General features: G+C 39.0%; 1 protein-coding gene across 1 annotated transcript in view; it reads left to right on the top strand.

The window, feature by feature from the left end:
• Window positions 1-24,233, top strand: part of LOC133630777 (voltage-dependent R-type calcium channel subunit alpha-1E-like) — a 139,310-nt gene that overhangs the window by 104,639 nt on the left and 10,438 nt on the right. Inside the window, exons 24-43 of the mRNA XM_062022504.1 lie at window positions 2,608-2,667; window positions 2,750-2,856; window positions 4,723-4,819; window positions 4,892-5,052; window positions 12,838-12,975; window positions 13,053-13,254; window positions 13,332-13,496; window positions 14,386-14,496; window positions 14,569-14,649; window positions 14,749-14,868; window positions 14,951-15,016; window positions 15,088-15,179; window positions 15,284-15,458; window positions 16,745-16,872; window positions 18,614-18,710; window positions 18,780-18,885; window positions 18,955-19,062; window positions 19,127-19,227; window positions 19,296-19,402; window positions 19,486-19,585. Coding sequence (XP_061878488.1) covers window positions 2,608-2,667; window positions 2,750-2,856; window positions 4,723-4,819; window positions 4,892-5,052; window positions 12,838-12,975; window positions 13,053-13,254; window positions 13,332-13,496; window positions 14,386-14,496; window positions 14,569-14,649; window positions 14,749-14,868; window positions 14,951-15,016; window positions 15,088-15,179; window positions 15,284-15,458; window positions 16,745-16,872; window positions 18,614-18,710; window positions 18,780-18,885; window positions 18,955-19,062; window positions 19,127-19,227; window positions 19,296-19,402; window positions 19,486-19,585 — 2,322 coding nt within the window. The remainder of the gene's footprint in view (window positions 1-2,607; window positions 2,668-2,749; window positions 2,857-4,722; window positions 4,820-4,891; window positions 5,053-12,837; window positions 12,976-13,052; window positions 13,255-13,331; window positions 13,497-14,385; window positions 14,497-14,568; window positions 14,650-14,748; window positions 14,869-14,950; window positions 15,017-15,087; window positions 15,180-15,283; window positions 15,459-16,744; window positions 16,873-18,613; window positions 18,711-18,779; window positions 18,886-18,954; window positions 19,063-19,126; window positions 19,228-19,295; window positions 19,403-19,485; window positions 19,586-24,233) is intronic.

Raw genomic sequence — 24,233 nt, 5'->3', positions numbered from 1 at the left:
AACTGGTAAACGTTGCAAATATTAGCTCATTTGAATTTGATGCCTGCAACATGATTAAAAAAAGCTGGCACAAGTGGCAAAAAAGACTCAGAAAGTTGAGGAATGCTCATCAAACAATTATTTGGAACATCCCACGGGTGAACAGGCTAATTTGGCACAGATGGGTGTCATGATTGGGTATAAAAGCAGCTTCCATGAAATGCTCAGTCATTCACAAACAAGGATGGGGCGAGGGTCACCACTTTGTGAACAAATGCATGAGAAAATTGTTGAACAGTTTAAGAACAACATTTCTCAGCAAGCCATTGCAAGGAATTTAGGAATTTCACCATCTACGGTCCGTAATATCATCAAAAGTTTCAGAGAATCTGGAGAAATCACTGCACGTAAGTGGCAAGGCTGAAAACCAACATTGAATGCCCGTGACCTTCGATCCCTCAGGCGGTACTGCATCAAAAACCGACATCAGTGTGTTAAGGATATCACCACATTGGCTCAGAAACACTTCAGAAAACCACTGTCAGTGACTACAGTTCATCGCTAAAGCCATTTTTCAACAACACCCAGAAATGCCGCCGGCTTCACTGGGCCCGAGCTCATCTAAGATGGACTGATGCAAAGTGGAAAAGTGTTCTGTGGTCTGACGAGTCCACATCTGAAATAGTTTTTGGAAACTGTGGACGTCGTGTCCTCCAGACCTAAGAGGAAAAGAACCATCCGGATTGTTATAGGCGCTGTCACAATTTGTTGTTGGTGACGAACCCCAAGATGCAGAGAAGGCTGGCTTGGTAAAAGAAAACATGGTTTAATTTCCAAAAGTAAAAATAAAGAAAAGACACAAACCAGGAACTAGGAGCCAAACTGGAAAACGGGAAACAGGATCCAGCAAACAGGAACTAGGAACACAAAACAGCACGCTGCCAACAGCTACAGGATTCAGGTATAAACGACAAAACAGGTAGGAGCTACAACGACAAGTATTACAATGACAATAATCCAGCGCAGAGTGGAGGACAAAGCAGGTCTAAATAGCAGCTGGCTGATTGACACCAGGTGTGGCCCGGTGCCAATCAGCCACAGCTGAGGGGAAAAAGCACTCAGGGAGACAATCAGGAAATAACCAAAATAAGAGTGCTGACAGGAAACAGACAGGAAACAAAGACAAACGCAGAGGAAAAACTAAGACATAGTCAAACTGTCAGGTACAAGCCTGACAGGCGCAAAGTTTAAAAGCCAGCATCTGTGATGGTATGGGGGTGTATTAGTGCCCAAGGCATGGGTAACTTACACATCTATGAAGGCACCATTAATGCTTAAAGGTACATACAGGTTTTGGAGCAACATATGTTGCCATCCAAGCAACATCTTTTTCATGGTCGCCCCTGCTTATTCAGCAAGACAACGCCAAGCCACATTCTGCACGTGTTACAACAGCGTGGCTTTGTAGTAAAAGAGTGCGGGTACTAGACTGGCCTGCCTGTAGTCCAGACCTGTCTCCCATTGAAAATGTGTGGCACATTATGAAGCCTAAAATACCACAACGGAGACCCCCGGACTGTTGAACAACTTAAGCTGTACATCAAGCAAGAATGGGAAAGAATTCCACCTGAAAAGCTTCAAAAATTGGTCTCCTCAGTTTCTAAAGGTTTACTGAGTGTTGTTAAAAGGAAAGGCCATGTAACACAGTGGTAAAAATTCCACGGTGCCAACTTTTCTGCAATGTGTTGCTTCCATTAAATTCTAAGTTAATGATTATTTGCAAAAAAAAATAAGTTTCTCAGTTCGAACATTAAGTGTCTTGTCTTTGCAGCAAATTCAATTGAATATAAGTTGAAAAGGATTTGCAAATCATTGTATTCTGTTTTTATTTACGATTTACACAACGTGCCAACTTCACTAGTTTTGGGTTTTGTACAATAAAGGTTCTCTCTTGGTCGTCCTCAGCCGAAACTTCCATCGTAGCTTCCAGTCATTCCGGTCCTCCATACAGCCGGCCAGTTTGTTGGTGCTTTGCACTTCTGCATTTTTTTGAGTACATCCACAAATGTCACTGTGGGACGGCCTTGTGACTGGTGCCCATGTGTAGGTTTCCACAGCACCAGTGTGCTGACTGGCAGCTCCTGGTGTCTTTGGCATTGTCCTGCGAGTCTTTCATCCCCTTGGCTGCTACTTTGTCGAAGATGCGGAATATTCCAGCATACAGACACAAAAATGACAGCACAACAAAAACACATTGTGCAACACAAAGAGCAACTTCCTTCCAACCAACTCAAAATACAGCATTTCTACATTCAATATTACATTTCTAATGTAAGACCTACCATAGCTCTGGTGACATAGTTAACAAATTTAGTCACATGGGTAAAACGAGATTCTGAAGTGAATCCCTTGTGCGGCCCAGCCTCACCTACACTACCTCCAGTGGCCCCCAAGTAAATTGAGTTTGAGATTCCTGGTTTAAGGAACCGTCCTTCTAGTGTAAAAATAAGTTAACTTCCATATACTACAAATGTTGTACCTGCCCTAAACTTGGATGGCGGAACATCATAAATCGTTTTTTGTACAATCGCAGACTAATATGTTCTCTTTTCATGCTTTCTAACCAAGGTCCTCCGTTATTTTGATTACGTCTTTACCGGCGTGTTCACCTTTGAAATGATCATCAAGGTAGGCACCAAAAAAAATTCCCTGTAAAAACACCCCCGCCACCTGACTCACAATGCGTCTTTGCGTTACCGGTCCTCCAAAGATGATCGACCAGGGCCTCATCTTGCACGACGGCTCCTATTTCCGAGACATGTGGAACCTCCTGGACTTCATTGTGGTGGTGGGAGCGCTCATTGCCTTCGCTCTGACGTGAGTCACTGTATATTGCTGCTCGCCCCGTGACTAACACAGTGACTCACTGCACTAATCATCAGCGATCACGCACTGTGGGTATACATCACTCGTTGCAGGACAAAGGTGCACCAGTGCAGTATCCTTGAACTCAGCAGAGGAAGCGCAAAGTTGCACTTCTGTCAAATTTTGATTGTGTAATTATTTATGTCGTCTATCAGTCCTGACAAATAACTTGATGAACTTTTGTGTTGTAACGCTACAGCAGATGCTGATTTTTCTCTGTTGTGACTTTATAACTGTGTCTCTCTTCTTATGCCTCGCAACCTCTTTTTTTTCTCTGTTGTTCCTGTGGATTTTGTCTCTGTGGGGGCACCCAGGAATGTGATGGGGTAAACATTTAATTAAGTCACACTAAGCACTTACTGTCATGTGCTTGTTTTTGTTTGTGTCACATTTTGTGTATTTTTTGTTGTTATTGCATCGTCTCAAATCTCATCATACACCTTTGCTCACACCGACTTTATTAGGTACACCTGCACACTATCAATTTATCAACGTGTGGATTTTGGTGGTTGTAGTTTGCACTGTTATTAATATTCTGCCCCTCTTATGTGCATAAGTAAGGTAATCCAACTACAGTAGTACATCAATTTGCGAGCTTAATCGGTTCTGATGGCGCTCTCAATGTCAACATCTCCCAATAAAATTGATTTACAATTAATTTCAATTAAAAATCAACTTAATCGGTGCTCACCACCCTCAAAACAGCACAATTTTAACATGTAAGATGACTTTGAAAAAAAACAAAAAACTTTTAGATGACAAATATTGTATGAAAAACAATACAATAGAATATATTACTTACAACTAAGGTAGTTTTATAAAGTAATGTAATAATAATGTACAGCATTTACATTGAAGAACGAACTTCTACATTATCTCCTTTCAGCTGCTTCTCTGTCTAACACACCATCAGCAGCTTTTCCATATTTTCATGGCTTAAAGTCTGCCATTTGGATATTATTTTAACATTCTTGACATTCTTGGCTGGTGTTAGACTCATTCTGCTTCAGTATGGTGCAGACTAGCAGTTGTACTTTCTAATTGCTTCGCCAAGTTGGCGACATGCCCGGTCATGTTTTTGATGATTTCATTCTTGAATTCAATTAATATTATCTACTTCTTCTTCTCAGCATTGTCCTTCACACTCACTTGCTTCCGTCCCATGCTTGAAAAATCAAAGTTATGTCAAACTCTAACTATAAGTTAATGTTAGCGAGTAAGACCGAATGTTTTGGTCGGATTTAACAGCGTTCACTGTAACATTTGCTACGCCAACTAATGGCAGGGATGCTTGTAACTAAAATGTTTGCTTTCAAATTAAACCATAACAATTAGCCGAGAGACAGCTCTTATCTCCAATCAACCTTAAATTGGGGTACTTTTAAGTTGAGGTACCACTGTATTATAAAAGCCTCTCTGTATGATGCAAAGTAGTTTTACACCTCTGCAAACTACAACCACAATACTAAACTCAGAGACGAGGAGTATTACCTTTGTAAATGCCGACCATACACTCATTATATTGTGCAAGTTAAAGGGGAAGATTTCATCACAAGTTTCTTTTCTCCCCTGAAATTACTTCATTACACTGATTATTGCTTTATTTTGTAGATCATTTTAGAGCACATATTGTCCATTCAGGCCTATCAGTGAATGCATCAGTACTTTGTTGATGCTTAAAAGGTATCTTACACAAGGCTTCATTGTTTTTATTTTTTATTACCTTTTACATATACTGTTGTTAGTGTTGGTGCATGTCCTGGTGCACTGATTAAACTACCCTTGGCCCTGAATGCCACATTTCCACTATTTGAACAGAAACAACAAGGGCCGAGACATCAAGACCATTAAGTCCCTCCGTGTCCTGAGAGTCCTGCGACCACTTAAAACCATCAAGAGGCTTCCCAAGCTGAAGGTAAACATCTGCATACACTTTTACTTGTTGTGGTGTTCCTTCTCAAACCTCTGTTTTCTCTTCTCTGTTTAGGCGGTATTTGATTGCGTGGTGACATCGCTGAAGAACGTCTTTAACATCCTCATTGTGTACCAGCTCTTCATGTTCATCTTTGCTGTCATTGCCGTGCAGCTCTTCAAGGGCAAGTTCTTTTACTGCACTGACAGCTCCATGAACACAGAGAAGGAGTGCCAGTAAGTGCAACGCAATACTTTACTTTATTTTATTTTTTTTAATGATCCTTTGCCAGGTATTGACGTTAAATGCAGGCCTTAAAGGCAAAGACAACACGATTAAGATCAATGTCTAAAGATTTTTATATGCTTTGATTATTAACCAGCATCATCACCTCCCATTGCTTCCTTTTTGGCATTTCGTCCCTGCAACAACATCGCTAAACACATTTTTTTGCTGCTGGAAACTACTGGCATGATTGTTCCAATTTTGACACTCATCTAACACAAACATCTGGCCAGTTATGTTTGATTCACAACTACGTTTTGCAGGAGTAAATATCAGCACACAAATGCTGTAATTAAGCAACAAGCAAGCGACAGTGTTAAGTATCTTTTTTACTTATTTTTCCAAGGTAACATAAAGACAAAGCATCAGCATTCTGTATCTTTTTGTACACAACTTCTGGGTTCATGGGTACATCTGCACACTGAAAAGACCTGCACTAATATTTTTGTCATCATATCATGCTATGATGGCCATCATATTAGAAACATCTCCCAGTATGATGCAAGTGTTTTTCATGCAAGACCCTCCTCAAGAACTTCACAAGATTTCTACAAGATGGCAGCTAGAACAAATGTGTGTATCTAAACCGGAGTAAATCAGCAATGAAAAGATTGTTTAGTTTTCTGGGGAGCTAAATACCTACCTCGCCATCACTGCTCTTCTGCTCTCAACTCTTCATAGGTATCTGTTTTGTGCAGTGTTGGGACTACTTTTTATATTCAGTAACTCAGTTACCGTTACTACATGATGTGTTACTGCGTTATTTTACGTTACTTTTTATGTAGTATAAAGTGTGTTTTATCGGAGCGCTGCAGTGTCATCGTTCTGATTCTTCTTGTGTCATAAGCCGGAGAAGAGAGACCTGCGCTCTGTGTGTGTGTCTGGGTGTGAGTGTGGGGACTGTGGGGAGGGAGGAGAGGGGGGGGGGGGGGGGGGGTCGTGTCTGATCATGGCGGAGCCAGAAGTCGAGTTTGTTAACATGGAGATATTTTCACTACTTTTCTTTTGTCGAGCACAAAGAAAATAACATTATAGTTAAATGTAAATTGTGCTTTGGATCAAAGATCCCATCTACTGCCCAAACCAGCAATTCAAATCTGCTAAAACAAGCTACATAAGCAACATGCTTCGACGAAGCTAGTAAAGAGAGACAGAGACTCCGATTAACTCTGCCTCTGCTCATCATTCAGCACTGAAGGTACACACTCTGTCAATCAATGTTCCCTCTAATTTTTCATGTGTGAGCAAACGCAAAAACTCCCTGAGCATTCAGTGGAGCCCATGTGAGCAACATCAGACGTGCACACTGTGGCTACACCAGCAGCACACCTGTCCCAAACCTGACTAAATAACAAGTTCAATCTCCAGCCATCCATCCATTTTATACCGCTTGTCCCTTTCGGGGTCGCTGGAGCCTATCTCAGCTGCATTCGGGCGGAAGGCGGGGTACACCCTGGACAAGTCCCCATCCATCGCAGGGCCAACACAGATAGACAGACAACATTCTCTTATTATTATAATCAAATGACAGCAGTCATTTCCATTTGTAATATAAGTGTTTAGGCCCACTTACAATGACAATAACAAAAAATATTGTTTTTCATGAACTGTGTACTTGTATTGTTTGTCTGGGTGGAGGTCCTGCTTTGGAAATAATTTGTACCCCTTTCAGACATTGCATTTAGTTCCCATTAAAACAATTACATTTTGCACAATGAGATGTAAGCAGGGGATCATGTGTACATTCCTGCAACTTCCTGTTTGTAAAAAATATATTTTTATCAGTATTTATTTAATATACTAACAGCATTTAATGATTAATATTTATAAATTAAGATTCCTAATAAATGACACTAGAATAAGCACACATTTGATTGGTAAATGATAGAGTAACGACTTGGAATTACACTTTATGTGTGGTGTTGGAGTTGTCCGACTTTTTGTGTGGCTGTAAACGCATCACTGGCTAAGTGCCATATGTGCATGTGTTGGCGCAAGTGAGAAAGAGCGAGCGGCTGCTGTTGATATAACAAAGTTGCTTTTGGTCTGGTTTGTACTGCAGAAAATGACCACTTTTGCTAGATATAATTTTTTTACTAATGTTTTGGTGATGTGTTTATGGCCGACAATAAAGAGTTTTGCTCAGTAAAGTGATCGATGGAATTCATGTCCTCAAAGCGTCTCAACAGACGTTACAATATTTGAACAAGGATGACAAAAAGTGTTTTCTCTGTCTTGTCCGTGTCGTGTCGAAAATTGTTATGCGCTTATTTTTTATTTGATTTTGTGCGTGGCATAGATTTGCCGTGCGCAGAGGACGCTTGAGCAGTGCACAATTGCACAGGCGCGCACCTTAGAGGGAACATTGCTGTCAATTCTCTTATATACTCTTTCATTCTAGACTTCTAGAGTCTTTGATTATCACATCACTCTAAATGTATAGACTATAAAGTTCACAAACATAAAGAGGGATCCTAGTGGGCCAGGCCAATCTTTCCTTATCTCTAAACTAAAACTGGGGAAATGTGTAGAGTGTTCTGGGCTTCAGACATGATTTTGTGTCAGAATTCCTTGAGGAAAAAATGCCTGGTTAGGCTTTGTGTATGTAGTGTGTGCCTTGCTTGCTTTACAGCTATGCTGTTATTATGCTGTTTCTTACTTATGTATGTTATGTTGCAGCTATTTAAAATAGTTGTGTCAATTTGTTCTGGCCGGAAACAAATATCTTTGTCTTTGTGTGTTGTATGTAGACCACATTGCTTATGCTAGGTTCACACCAACGGCGCTTTGACTGCGCTTTAAAGCGGCATGCAAAGCGGCATGCAAAGCGGCATGCAAATCGGCATGCAAAGCGGCATGCAAAGCGGCATGCAAAGCGGCGTTAAAGCGTAACAAAGCCTGATTAAAGCGTGAGGGTCCTAATGGATCGTGGGAAAGCTTGTAGTGAAGCGGGACATGCGGCAAGTTCGCCAAAAAATTTTAATGCTAGGTTCACACCAACGGCGCTTTGACGGCACTTTAAAGCGGCATGCAAAGCAGCGTTAAAGCGTAACAAAGCGTGATTAAAGCGTGAGAGTTGTAATGGATCGTGGGAAAGCTTGTAGTGAAGCGGGACATGTGGCAAGATCGGCAAATTTTTTTAAACGGTTTAAAAAAATTCGGCGCTCTGTCAAGAATGGAATAAAGCGCCGAGAGCGTATCAAAGCGTATCAAAGCGTGACAAAGCGTGACAAAGCTCAGCAAAGCTTGACTCAAAGCGTAGGAAAGCTTAACAGATCTTGGTTCAAAGCGCGGACCCCAGTCGCCACCGCATGCCACCAGACTACCCGCACGCTTTAACGCCGCTTTGCATGCCGCTTTGCATGCCGCTTTGCATGCCGCTTTGCATGCCGCTTTAAAGCGCCGTCAAAGCGCCGTTGGTGTGAACCTAGCATTACAAACGTTCGCAGCACCTCTTCCAAATGACGGCGCTTTGCTCGCCGCTTTTAAGCGCGGCAAGCGCCGTTGGTGTGAACCAGGCATAAACGGTTTTAAAAAATTCTGCGCTCTGTCAATAATGGAATAAAGCGCCGAGAGCGTATCAAAGCGTGACAAAGCCTGACAAAGCTCAGCAAAGCTTGACTCAAAGCGTAGGAAAGCTTAACAGATCTTGGTTCAAAGCCCAATAGGAAGTGACTGTGATATTGACTAGTGACATTGAAACTTTATGTAAAACCAACACAGGATTACAAATCCATTCTCTTTTGCATCATTGCCTTTTTTATACGATGATCATTGTTTCTGTACTTCTGCTGTTTGATGTTGCAGTTTGACATTACTGTCTATAATTTTTCTGTATGAAAATGTTAATAATAAAGAGAATATGTTACGTTTAAAAGAAATGCCTTTTATTATTGTCAACTAGCATAAGAAATGAAAGATAGATATTTATTAAGATGACAAAGAAATAAAAGAAATGAAGATATAAAACATAATATAACGGAAAAAAAAGAGAAATTGAAAAAATAAATGAATATAAAAAATAAAAGAAATGCCTTTTATTATTGTCAACTAGCATAAGAAATGAAAGATAGATATTTATTAAGATGACAAAGAAATAAAAGAAATGAAGATATAAAACATAATATAACGGAAAAAAAAGAGAAATTGAAAAAATAAATGAATATAAAAAATAAAAGAAATGCCTATTATTATTGTCAACTAGCATAATAAATGAAATATAGATATTTATTAAGATGACAAAGAAATAAAAGAAATGAAGATATAAAACATAATATAACGGAAAAAAAAGAGAAATTGAAAAAATAAATGAATATAAAAAATAAAAGAAATGCCTTTCATTATTGTCAACTAGCATAAGAAATGAAAGATAGATATTTATTAAGATGACAAAGAAATAAAAGAAATGAAGATATAAAACATAATATAACGGGAAAAAAAGACAAATTGAAAAAATAAATGAATATAAAAAATGTGTGGAAAACAGTATACTGAGTTTTTCACTTTTTTTTGTTTACTTATTTGTTTATCATATTTCTCTCTTTTATTACATTATGTGTGTTATCCTGTATATAATAAAACAAAAATAGAAATCAAATAAATAGATAAATCTAAAAAAATGTGGGGAAAACTTAGTATACTGAGTTTTTCACATTTTTTTTTACTTATTTGTTTATCATATTTCTCTTTTTTATTACATTATGTGTTTTATCCTGTATATAATAAAACAAAAAGAGAAATCAAATAAATAGATACATCTAAAAAAATGTGGGGAAAACTTAATATACTGAGTTTTTCAATTTTTTTTCTTATTTTTGTTGTAACAATGCACAACAGAGCTTGATAATCGTGTCAGAGCCTGATTTAAAGCGTCAGGATCGCATCAAAGCATAATAAAGTTCAATAAAGCGTAATAAAACGTATCAAAGCGTGATTTAAAGCGTATCAAAGCGGGATCAAAGCGGCATCAAATCGTGAGGAACGGTCACGAAGCGGCAACTAATTCGTATCAGAGCGTATCAGAGCGTATCAAAGCATAACATTACTTCGGAGATCGGGATATTCGTGGAAAAATTGACAAAAATGACGGCGCTTTGCTCGCCGCTTTAAAGCGCGGCAAGCGCCGTTGGTGTGAACCAGGCATTAGCAGAGTTCAGTGATGCAAATGCATGTCAAGTTGATCAACAGATTGTATTATTCTCCAGTGCAATAACACTACTGAAATGAAGGCTAAAAGGGCATTAATGGGAGCTTTAAAAAAAGAAGAAGAAAAAAAGAAGTAACTATATAGTTACTTTTCACAGTAACACATTACTTTTTGGTGTAAGTAACTGAGTTAGTAACTGAGTTACTTTTTAAATGAGGTAACTAGTAACTGTAACTAGTTACTGGTTTTCAGTAACTAACCCAACACTGGTTTTGTGAACAAAGCACAGTTTGATTCTGGATTCTCCAATTCTCAAATTATATACAATTATTCCATTATTTTTTAATGTTTGGTAGTGATTAGTAAATAATAAATGGTAGGGCTGTGAATCTTTGGGTGTCCCACGATTCGATTCAATATCGATTCTTGGGGTCACGATTCGATTCTAAATTGATTTTTTTTCTTCAATTCAACACGATTCTCGATTCAAAAACGATTTTTTTTCCCGATTCAAAACGATTCTCTATTCATTCAGTACATAAGATTTCAGCAGGATCTACCCCAGTCTGCTGACATGCAAGCAGAGTAGTAGATTTTTGTAAAAAGCTTTTATAATTGTAAAGGACAATGTTTTATCAACTGATTGCAATAATGTAAATTTGTTTTAACTATTAAATGAACCAAAAATATGACTTATTTCATCTTTAATATCTAAATATTTAGATAATATTTATTATCTAAATATTGGACACAGAGTGTTGTCAAGCTTATGAGATGCGATGCAAGTGTAAGCCACTGTGACACTATTGTTCATTTTTTATTTTTTTTATAAATGTCTAATGATAATGTCAATGAGGGATTTTTAATCACTGCTATGTTGAAATTGTAACTAATATTGATACTGTTGTTGATAATATTCATTTTTGTTTCACTACTTTTGGTTTGTTCTGTGTCGTGTTTGTGTCTCCTCTCAATTGCTCTATTTATTGCAGTTCTGAGTGTTGCTGGGTCGGGTTTGGTTTTGGAATTTGATTGCATTGTTATGGTATTGCTGTGTATTGTTTTGTTGGATTGATTAATGAAAAAAAATAAAAATAAAAAATCAATTTTTTAAAAATGAGAATCGATTCTGAATCGCACAATGTGAGAATCGTGATTCGAATTCGAATCGATTTTTTCCCACACCCCTAGTAAATGGGTTATAATTGTACAGCGCTTTTCTACCTTCAAGGTACTCAAAGCGCTGTGACACTATTTCCACATTCACCTATTCTCACACTGATGGCGGGAGCTGCCATGCAAGGCCCTAACCACGACCCATCAGGAGCAAGGGGGAAGTGTCTTGCTCAAGGACACAACGGGTGTGACTACGATGGCGAAAGCCGGGTATCGAACCAGGAACCCCTCAGGTTGCTGGCACGGCCTTAGTGAGTGTGTGGCAATACATCTGCTAATAGGAAGTCGCCATTTGTTATGGTTGTTAAATATATATATGTCATATGGGACAATTCACATTAATGAACATATGAAATGTAAATCACGGGGAAGACCCAGGACACGTTGGGAAGACTATGTCTCCCGGCTGGCCTGGGAACGCCTCGGGATCCCCCGGGAGGAGCTGGACGAAATGGCTGGGGAGAGGGAAGTCTGGGTTTCCCTGCTTAGGCTGCTGCCCCCGCGACCCGACCTCGGATAAGCGGAGGAAGATGGATGGATGAATGGATGGATGGATGAAATGTAAATGTGCCAAATTGTAGCCAAAGGCTAATTTCCATCTGCAGTCCACTGCAGGTTGATGGTATATACAACAAGTTACCCTAAACAGCACCAACATCAGACATAAACAGTATAATAAAATATACAGACGTATATATGAAAATTGAAAACGTAATAAAATGGAGACCCATATAAAACAGTAAGTTGCTGCATGACCTCAGCTCAGGGCACATCAAGAATAACGTCACCATAGTAGTTAAAGTGCATAAGGCAGATGGAGAAGTGCAAAAATGCTAAATTGTTGCATATAATAAGTGTGCTGAAGGAATAAAATACTCATCGGTGTTGGCCTAGTAAGTTAAAGAGTTGGTATTATTGCACGTAGCCCTATTGCACAAGTAGTTAGTATTAAAGTATACAATGAGTGTATCTATGAACAAAATATTGCTCAATGGAAAGATTGAGCTGTTTATCTATTTTATGGAGGAATGTCATGCGAAGCCTTTTAGAATATAAATAGAAATCAATAGAAATCTAATGGAACTCATGGCAAGTATATCTCTTCATATTATATATCTATGCTCTTGTCCTCGACGATGACGTATTACGTACAACGCATTAGATGGCCACATCACGAGGCCACAAGCTAGCAATAATGAGCAAAGAACAAAAGTCTTTGGAGAGATTTTTTGCAAAGGAAAAAAGCCCAGGGCTCCCACTAATTCAGCATTATGATGAGTTGTATTTTTCGTGCACTTATTTTTCTTGTATTTATCTGCCACACGTCTGTGAAAATAATGCCTACGTTAAACCGGTCCTTGGTGCACAAAAGTTTGGGATCCCTGTTTTAAACTATGACCTGTGTGCTCGACAGAGGCTACTACATCGACTACAGCAGGGACAAGAAGGAGGTGAAAAGAAGAGAGTGGAAAAGGCACGAGTTCCACTACGACAACGTCTGCTGGGCCCTCCTCACTCTCTTCACCGTCTCAACCGGCGAGGGTTGGCCTCAGTGAGCGCCCTTCTTTTTTTAGAACCGGCATTCGTTTGTCGCACAATTCTGATTGACCTTTTGCGTCTTTTTCCCAGGGTGCTGCAGCACTCCACCGACGTGACCGAGGAGAGCATGGGTCCGAGCCGAGGCAACCGCATGGAGATGTCGGTTTTCTACGTGGTTTACTTCGTGGTCTTTCCCTTCTTCTTCGTGAACATCTTCGTGGCTCTGATCATTATCACTTTCCAGGAGCAGGGCGACAAGATGATTCAGGAGTGCAGTCTGGAGAAGAATGAGGTGCGGTGCATGAGTAAATTTTTGATCTCCTACTTGGTAGTGTTGTACTGAAACTGTACTTCTTTGGTCTCTTTCAGCGGGCTTGCATTGACTTTACCATCAGTGCCAAGCCAATGACTCGCTACATGCCCCAGAACAGACAAACCTTCCAGTACAGGCTGTGGCACTTTGTGGCATCGCCCTCTTTTGAGTACACCGTGCTGGTGATGATTGCCCTCAACACGGTGGTCCTCATGATGAAGGTAACAAAAACACTTATTCAAATCTGGGCCATTGACTCAATGACAGAGAGTACCGGGTATATAGTACAGGCCAAAAGTTTGGACACACCTTCTCATTCAATGGGTTTTCTTTATTTTCATGACTATTTACATTGTAGATTGTCACTGGAAGCATCAAGGCCCCAAGGCTAGCACAACAAAGAGTAACTGTCTACGTGTGATATGTATTTAAGGACAGTTGTCCAAGAAGACAGCAGAAGAGTGATCAGGCTCATACTCTTTCTCCTGGAGCTGCAGTTCGAGTCTGAGGCTCGCTGAAACAAATAAAGCTTTTTGTCCGACGATTCCTCGTTGGCGTCTCCTTGGTTCATCACCCATCACACGACCATCAAATATACAACACTAGCACTCTCAACTCTCAAACGCGTCTTAAATTGGTGCCAGGACCCCGGGTGAGATTTAAATGGGGGAGTGTAACAGATGCATCTAGTGTGGCTGTGATGTCATACATGTGTGAACCTTGCTCCCTGACACCTTAAGAGTCACGCTGGAGAGTTAACAGCTCAGGCCTTTGGCTCGTTGGCTAGCATTCTCAATTCTCAATCGGTGCACCCTAGTTCGATCCACAGGCTGTGTGAACGGGGCAGACCTTGGCGGGTTACACGTGTCCAAAACATCTCTCTGGGGCATAAAGCAGGTTAAAACTGAGGCGCTTGTGGAAATATGCAAGCGCATCAATTGCCATCTCTTTATGTAGCTTTCATCATACCTAACTCTAGATGGCAGTTATGAGTCAATTCACCCCAACCAGGAAGGAGGAAACACTGCCCTTGCAGCATATTGTTCTGCCTTGACTATCTCATTAATGTTTTGAACCAAAAAGTAATGTAATCTTTGTCTGTTTCCTCAGTACTACTCTGCCCCAACAGCCTACGATGCCGTCCTAAAACATCTCAACACAGCATTTACTGTCCTCTTCTCCATGGAGTGCATACTCAAGATCATGGCTTTTGGTTTGGTGGTAAGAAAAGACGCACATGTTCATTTTTAATTGAATAACTGAATAATTATTGTGACATTGTATTTTATTCAGAACTATTTCAGAGACACTTGGAATATTTTTGACTTCATCACAGTTATCGGCAGCATCACCGAGATCGTTGTGGATTTACAGGTGAAACACACTCATCAACACTACAACAAATAAAAGTATTATGAAGGCATTTTTTTAACTTTTATTTGTATTCCTCGCTTCATTTATTTTTTTGTCTAGTCATTGAATACCATCAACATGAGTTTCCTGAAGCTCTTCCGAACAGCAAGGTTGATCAAACTCCTGAGGCAAGGTTACACCATTCGCATCCTGCTGTGGACCTTCGTACAATCTTTTAAGGTTGGATTTTTTTACATTTGTTTGCAATTTTGGCTTTTTTTTTTTTTTACAAGTACCGGTACTACCATCTCCTCTCCAACAGGCGCTTCCTTACGTCTGCCTGCTCATCGCAATGCTTTTCTTCATATACGCCATCATTGGAATGCAGGTATGTCTCTATTCAAGTCTCTCAGATATTTTTTATGATGTATTATTTGTAATATAACTTTCTGCCTACAGGTGTTTGGAAACATCAAACTGAATGACGAAAGCCACATCAATCAGCACAACAACTTCAAGACCTTCTTCAGTGCTCTCATGCTGCTCTTCAGGTGGGCTGCCGACATTAATTCATGTTGACCTTCATTCGCCAGCAGCGGAAGTGTTGTCTCAATTGCATGCAAATGAGGTGCTTGCACATGTTTAACCCCTTTAGGAGTGCAACAGGGGAATCCTGGCAGGAGATTATGCTTTCCTGTCTGTCGGGTCAGGAGTGCGAGACCGACACCTCTCTTGCCCCCTTCACATTGTCTCCAGACCATGAGGGAGGCTGCGGCACCGACTTTGCCTACTGCTACTTTGTCTCTTTCATCTTCTTTAGCTCCTTCCTGGTCAGAACTCACCGAGTACAGTAAATTACTGGAAAGTCTTCACACCGCTTCACTTTTTCTACGTTTATTTATGTTACAGCCCAACAATGACAATATGAAAACGTTTTGAATTTTTATTTTGCTAATGTATTTAAAATAAAAAAATTAAAATTACATGTATTTGCTCAATACTTTGTTGATGCACCTTTGGCAGCAATTACAGCCTTAAGTCTTTAGGAATACGATGCCACACGTTTGGCACACATGTCTTCGGGCAGTTTCGTCCATTCGTCTTTTCCCATTCCTCTTTGCAGCACCATCGGATTGGATAGGAAGCGATGGTTTTCATCCAGGATGTCTCTGTACATTGCTGCATTCATCTTTCCGTCTATCCTGACTAGTCTCTCAGTTCCTGATGCTAAAAAACATCCCTACAGCATGATGCTGCCACCACCATGCTTCACTGTAGGGATTATATTGGCCTGGTGATGAGCGGTGCCTGGTTTCCTCCAAACATGAAGCCTGGCATTCATGCCAAAGAGTTCAATCTTTGTCTCTTTAGACCAGAGAATTCTGTTGCTATGGTTTGGGAGTCTTTCAGGTGCATGTTGGCAAACTTTTTACTAAGAAATGGCTTTTGTCTGGCCACTATACCATACAGGCCTGATTGGTGGTTTTCTGCAGCGATGGTTGTCCTACTGGAAGGTTTTCCTCTCTCCACAGAGGAATGTTGTAGCTCTGACAGAGTGGCCATCGGATTCTTGGTCACCTCCATGACTACACTAAGATGGACACAGCAATGTAAAGAGACATCCTGGATGAAAACTAGTGCTTCCCATCCAACCTGATGCAGCTTGTGAGGTGGTGCAAATAGGAATGGGCAAAAACTGTCCAAAGATAGGTGTGCCAAGCTTGTGGCATCATATTTAAAAAGACTTGAGGATGTAATTGCTGCCAAAGGTGCATCAACAAAGTATTGAGCATAGGCTTTGAATACTTACATACATAAGATGTTTTGTTTAGTTTTTTAGGTTTAATACATTTGCAAAAATTAAAAAATATATATTTCACTTGGTCATTATGGGCTTATATATTAAATTATATATATTGTATATATTATATATTATGGGGTTATATTATAACATTCTACAGACCATAAGGTCTGTAGAATTTTATTTGTATTATATTGTGGAATAAGGCCGTAATATAACAATATGTGAAAAAAGGGAAGCGCTGTGAATACTTTCCGGATGCACTGTATTTCTTAACTTATATGACTTTGTATGGTGTTCTTCTGTCACTTCTAGATGTTAAACCTGTTTGTAGCCGTTATTATGGATAACTTTGAGTACCTGACACGAGACTCCTCAATCCTTGGACCTCATCACTTGGATGAATTTGTCAGAATCTGGGGAGAATATGATCGTTTGGCATGGTGAGTTCACATCAAGACCCATTCATTTAATTTTTGTGGCTAGTGTAGTTGTCCTTTAATTGTCATGTACTTAATTAATGGTCACTTTTTCACTTCTGATACAAAACCAATATAGGAGCCTTTCTACCAATATTGATCCAAAATGATATCAGCAGATATAATTCATACTTGTATTATTTTGTAGTGTGGAATGTTAGAAAAGGTTTACTCAAGTGAAATTACTTAAGCAGAGAACAAAGTTAGGTTTTTAAAAATACTGACTTATTTATTATTATTAACTGTCTGGAATGGATTTATGATGTCTTTAAAATTAAGGAGACTGGTAATTGTTTTTTGGCCACACTTTGTGTCCACAATAATTTATTAAGTTAAACTCATGACACGGTAAGTTGAATGATTCAGACACATTTGTTATTTGATACTTTCTAATAATCTTCTATCTTGAATACTTAATACCTTTATGTATTATGCAACTATAATTATTTGATATTAGTTTATATTGACAAATATCGTTTTTAGACTTCTGCAATATTGTTAAATTAAGGACACTTATCACGTAGAGTATGTCTAGCTTGTGTGCTAACGTGGGATTAGCTGTTGTGTAGCTGCTAGCCCGTAGTAGCCTGTAGCCTACCATTTTTACCTTTTGTAAATTGACTTGACTAAAACACAAGAAAAAACTAAAACGGAGTGCAAGACTGCTTTTATCCGACAGAGCTTGAATCGAAAATTTTAGATGCAAGCGGATACAAACCAATACTTGTTTGTTTTTTCCTGATATCGGACTGATATCCAATATTAATATTTGATGGCGACACCCCTAGATATATATAGTTTATGTTTATTTTATTTCATAGTAATATTTTCACAATAATGTATAAGTATTCCATCTCAATTAAAGTTAATTTCATTTTGTTTCATCTCTAGACCCCTCAATCCTTGGACCTTATCAATTAGAAAATATGATCATTTGATATGTTATTCAAACTCATAAATGTTTATTTGTTCCAAGGGGACAATTCAAGGCATGTTGGGAAGCAAATATAGCAGCAAATAGCAAAATAGACAACATAAACTTGTTGCAGCTGTAAACACAGACAACAACAACAAAAGCAGCATCACAAAGAGTGAATAATTATACATAATAGAAGCTAATGTTAAAAATGCTAAAATACTCAATGAAAAAAGTACTACTGGAAAAAATTAGGATAAAAAAAAAATGATTAAAAAACTAAATTTAGCGCTAAGAATGTAGTTAAGATCAAATCATGATCCATCTATTGCAATTTTGTGTATGGTGTATTTTTCCTTTTATTTCTAATTATATTTTTTTATTATTTATTGATTTATTTATTGATTTATGTGTATGTATTTTTTGCTGGACACTGTTATATCTTTATTTAGATAAATTATAAGTTAATTAACTTTCATAATAATGTTAGAAAATAAATTAAATGTAACTCCTGCAAAACAAAATATGTCAGTAGAGGGATCTAGTACTTCATGTGGGCTGACTATACACCTATCCATATTAAGTTTCTACTTTTGTCCATGAAGAGAGAGAAGCAAATATACTTGAATCGTCTGTAAAGAGATATACACTTGTGAAATAGTTACGCTTTCCTGTGCATAAGAAGGTTCACAGCAAGGTCACTAAAAGTGAACTTGTGGCTGCTTTACATAACTTCTATACTTTTCTAACATGTACTCTGTTTCTCTTTTTCTTCCCCACTTTCTGCAGTGGACGCATCCACTACACGGCTATGTATGAGATGTTAACACATATGTCTCCTCCGCTGGGCCTGGGCAAAAAATGTCCTGCCAAGATTGCCTATAAGGTAATTAGAGCACACTTGGGAGGAGAAGGGTTTGGAAAAAAAATACATCAAATGTGGTTTGTCACCCAGAGGTTGGTGCTGATGAACATGCCAGTGGACGAAGACATGACGGTCCACTTCACTTCCACTCTCATGTCGCTCATACGCACGGCGCTGGACGTTAAAATAGCCAGAGGTGAAGTAATGCAAGTCATAACATTAGGTAAATCTGTCCAACACTAAAGCTGGGCTGTTTGCGTCTCAGGTGGTGAGGACCGCATCGCCTTGGATGCTGAACTGCAGAAAGAAATCAGCATCATCTGGCCCTACCTGCCTCAAAAGAACTTGGACCTCCTGGTGCCTATCAACAAAGGTCAGACTCTAAAGCAATCATGTCAGTATTCAGAGCCGTTATCTCTAAACTTTGTCCTTTGCAGACACGGACATGACAGTGGGGAAGATTTACGCCTCAATGATGATCATGGACTACTTCAAACAGAATAAGGCCAAAAAGCTGCGGCAACAGCTGGAAGCTCAGGTAAGGGATCATGAAAGGACATTTTTAGGAAGAGTTAAGGCTAATTGGTGGAGAGTGTCTGCGATTAGAAGAGCAACTTGATCTTCAAACGTTTGGATGCGTCCACCCTCCCTGAGGACATACTGTCCAATGCACAACCTCTACCTATGATGGCCCACAGCGCCGGATCGGCCCTGTGCGTTTGTATTTGTACTTGACATTTATTTATGCAGACTTTTCAAGTGTTTATTCACACTTTTGTACGTCCGCCCCACATAGGACAAGGGGAGGTTTTGTGGCCTTAAGTCCTATTTCACCTCAGGAGCTATTTCTGCAGTCCATGAACTCTGACGCTGATGAGAGTCAGCAGCAGAACCTGGTAAGCAAAGAGCACACCAGTATTCAAATACCGTATGATCGTTGCATTGTTTACACATTGAACAAATTAATTGGGACAAATATCTTATACAATAGGCTACAGTTAGTTAGTTAAGTCCACCTAAATTTGAATTTTTTGACTACCACCTCCAAAGACATGCACCTGGGGATAGGTTGATTGGCAACACTAAATTGGCGCTAGTGTGTGAATGTGAGTGTGAATGTTGTCTTTCTATCTGTGTTGGCCCTGCGATGAGGTGGCGACTTGTCCAGGGTGTACCCCGCCTTCCGCCCGATTGTAGCTGAGATAGGCTCCAGTGCCCCCCGCGACCGCGAAGGGAATAAGCGGTAGAAAATGGATGGATGGATGGACTTACCAAGACATTTCCGTGCAAGCTTATGTTACCATTAGTGGTTTAACAGAACATATATATTTTTTAAGTGTCTATCATTTTCACAATTACTTCTTATATTGAATAAAAATTGCTCTTAGGTCCAAGCCCTTTGTTTCCGGTGAATAAGGCACATTTAGATGGATTTGGTATGGAAGAACCTCATGTGATAAACACACATGTTCATCTACATCAGTGTTTTGTTAATTTTTTTGTAGTGAAGTACCGCCTATGGTACTTCAGACCGGTGGTAAATTAATTTCCGTACAGCGGGAATTACTAATTATGAATGAAATATTTTCATAGCTAAATAATTGAAAAAACTGTTTACAACCTTCTAAGTATTTTTTTTTTTTACCAATACAAGAGCCCTCTAAGCATGAAACAACACCCATTAGCCACCTTTACAGTCTTTTAATCCAATATTGTAATGCTGCCTATTGCAAAAATAAAGACGTGTTCTTAAATGCAAATTTTTATTTTTTCATATTTTGTTTCACTCAGTTACACACATACCACAAAAGTTCTGTACTGTTTATATCTTTGAAAAAGGATTAACATACAAAAAGGGCAGGGCATCATTTTGTACATTTTATATACGGAATACTGTATTAATCTTAAGCGCCCCCTTCAGTGCCATGTAGTATAGGGCAGAAAAGGGTTGGTTGTCAACTTGTCACACTTATAGCGTAGTTAATTGCTCATCATCAAAACATCTTTCAATATTCATCCATCCATCCATCCATCTTCTTCCGCTTATCCGAGGTCGGGTCGCGGGGGCAGCAGCCTAAGCAGGGAAGCCCAGATTTTCCTCTCCCCAGCCACTTCGTCCAGCTCCTCCCGGGGGATCCCGAGGCGTTCCCAGGCCAGCCGGGAGACATAGTCTTCCCAACGTGTCCTGGGTCTTCCCCGTGGCCTCCTACCGGTTGGATGTGCCCTAAACACCTCCTGAGGGAGGCGTTCGGGTGGCATCCTGACCAGATGCCCGAACCACCTCATCTGGCTCCTCTCGATGTGGAGGAGCAGCGGCTTTACTTTGAGCTCCCCCCGGATGGCAGAGCTTCTCACCCTTTCTCACATTAAATTGAAGCCTTGGGTGTTGGTTTGAAATATGCATACTTCTCATTTCCTCAACTCTCTGTAACAAAGAGGTAATCATTTAATATCAAAGACACTCTGACACATTGTGACAACCGACGATATCTTGAGATGGTGTCACGCTTTATTAGGGTTGGTTGTCATTATGTTAATTTACAGTTTTTTTCAATCGCTAACAAGTGCTTACCCATACTTCAGATACTTTTTCTAAACTTTTAACAAAGACTCACACCGACAAACCACAATTGGCAAAGTGGATCATTTTCTTCTCAAAAACACTATTGTTAAATATATACTATTTTTTCATTTCAAAAACACTGAAAATCTGACTCAAAATGAAATGATTCTGTCAAAGAATAACACTTTTTTTCACTTCACAAGGTACATACAGTCAATCAAAGTACACCAGGTTTCAAAATACTGGCTATTATTGACATTACAAAAAGTGCAGAGACTTTTATATTTCAGTGTAACATGTACAGTATGTGCAAGCAAAACATACAATCCACCATTTTTAAACTAAATGTATTGGTTGGGAACAGTATGTCCACATGTAATGTTCACAGTCAAAAGCATTCCAGTAAAAGGCAAATATTGTTTTCCCTTAATTGTTTACTACAGGAGGTACAGTAGGAATAGACAAAGTTTTACAGTATTGCTTACTGTTAACAAAATATCCATGAAACACACAACAGCATTCTGAACAAAAAAACAACAGCAAAACATATGTGTTACTTTATGGCCTTATTGGCATGTCAAGTGAGAATAGAAACAATACATGTAAAATGCAATACCGTTCTTATTTATTGGTTTGTTGAAAGATGCGTGTAATGCAGGCAACCGTTGACCACCTCAAATTGGGCTGCACTATTTTATCAGCTTTTATCTCTTAGGGAAAGATCGTGGTTGATTACATGGTCATTGCTAATGGCACCAAATTCATCACTGACTACTGTTCTTGCAGCCCTTGGAATGCCACCACCAAACATTCTTACTCCTCTACCTTGCTCTTCCCCCTGGGCCCCTTGCTGTTACCCTTCCATGTCCAGACATTACGGTGTCTTTTTTTGTTTCTGATTCCAAAAACATCACTCCTCAAAGTCCTCTTGACCACTGACTGCCACTTAGTCTAAACGAGACTGGAATTAGCTGTGGCTGGCCCAATTTACCCAACATAAATTAGCTGTGTGTCAATGATTCGATTGTTTATTATCAGCTGAAACATATAGTTTTTGAACTGATATCATGTAGGGGTGTAAAAATTAATCAGTACAAACCAATAACCGATTTTCCCTATAGAGATATGAATACATCATTTGGCGAGCCTCTAGGTCAGGGGTCACCAACGCGGTGCCCACGGGCACCAGGTAGCCCGTAAGGACCAGATGAGTAGCCCGCTGGCCTGTTCTAAAAATAGCTCAAATAGCAGCACTTACCAGTGAGATGCCTCTATTTTTTAAATTTTATTTATTTATTAGCAAGCTGGTCTCGCTTTGCTCGACATTTTTAATTCTAAGAGAGACAAAACTCAAATAGAATTTGAAAATCCAACAAAATATTTTAAAGACTTGGTCTTCACTAACTGACAAAGAAACAGATAACAGATTTGATGTCCAGTTCAAAGTGTGACATGATTTATTTAAAAATTTGAGAGTTGACTTTTGTATTTTACATGAGTTATTATTTGTACAAACATGGTGCAAAGTAATTCATGATTTGTTAAAAAATGTTAGTGGCTAGCTAGTTAAAATGGGATATTGTGATTTCACAAGACTGTCTTAGAAGTGATCATTTGAAAATGTTCAATTTGAAAAATGTGCACTTAGAGAAAATATAAAAATAAAGTGTTGCATATTGATATTTATCTGTTTCTATATATATTTATTGTGAGAAATCATTAAGATGATCAGTGTTTCCGCAAAGATAAATATCATTAAATATTAATAATAACATAGAGTTACAGTAAAGGTGAATTGAGCAAATTGGCAATTTATTTAAGTGTGTATCAAACTGGTAGCCCTTCGCATTACTGTAATCAGTACCCAAGGAGAAGCTCTTGGTTTCAAAAAGGTTGGTGACCCCTGCTCTAGGTCAATCTATTTATAGTATGGATCGGTCTCTGCCCGGTCGGAAAGTCATGAATCGGTTGCTTCTAGATCTACTACAAAATATGGCCGCTCTAATCTTGCGAGATTTCTGTAATGGCGTAATACGAGAGTACCTTTCTTGTTTGAGAATGACGACGCAGCAACATGTCAGAAAGCACTGAAATAGTTTACAAACAATGCAGAAGCAGAGGTTTTAATACTATAGGTTTGGAATATTGTTTTTGCTATTGTGGGATGTTGTGTGTTAACATTTGTACATAATACGAAAACAATCCATATTTTTGTTGTAAGATATAGCTTGTCTCCTAAGAAAATGTAAGCATTGTGGAATGTGTTAACTGACTGGAAATTGTGTGAAAACGACATGTAATGCGTGAATGGTTTGGCCACAAAATACCGATGCTGTGCTAATTGTGTTTAGCGTTTTGGAAATGTGACAATTGGTTGGAAAAACGCTAGTTAGCGACTGAAAAAAACAGTTATGGCAGAAAACAGAACAAAATTTGAAAGTTGAATTGCATTGACTATAGGGCTGCATTCGTCTAATATTTTAGTCATCGAGTAATAAATAAATAAAACTAATCTATTTAATTAAAAACTTTATAGCGTATTTTAGGGCAAATACTTGAAATAAACGACAATTTTTCTGCTTCCCATAACAGTCATTCTTTTTTCTAATACAGTAAATGCACATCCTCAAAACTGAGATTGCCCTTTTAATATGTGAGCACTATGCATTTTTATCTTTTTTTTTTTTAACTATGCTGTTTGCTGCCACACATGTCATGGCACCCTCACACCAACGCACTCATGAGCGGCCATGTTGAAATTATGTCTGCATATTTAATGTTCTGGGCACTCCATGTGGTCTGTATTTTATCCATTTGTATTAGTTACAACCAATAAACGATTAATCTAAGCAACAGAATACAAATCAAACCTTTTTTTCCATTTGATTAATCGTTGCAGCTGTAATTAACAAGTTGACAAATACACAAAATGAGCGTGAAACCTGAACATGAAACATATTTAGACCAGCATGCTTTGCATA

Source organism: Entelurus aequoreus, linkage group LG16, assembly GCF_033978785.1.
Source record: "Entelurus aequoreus isolate RoL-2023_Sb linkage group LG16, RoL_Eaeq_v1.1, whole genome shotgun sequence".
NCBI lineage: Eukaryota > Metazoa > Chordata > Actinopteri > Syngnathiformes > Syngnathidae > Entelurus > Entelurus aequoreus.
The sequence above is the reverse complement of the archived record's forward strand: the minus strand, read 5'-3'. Positions and strand labels throughout refer to the sequence as shown.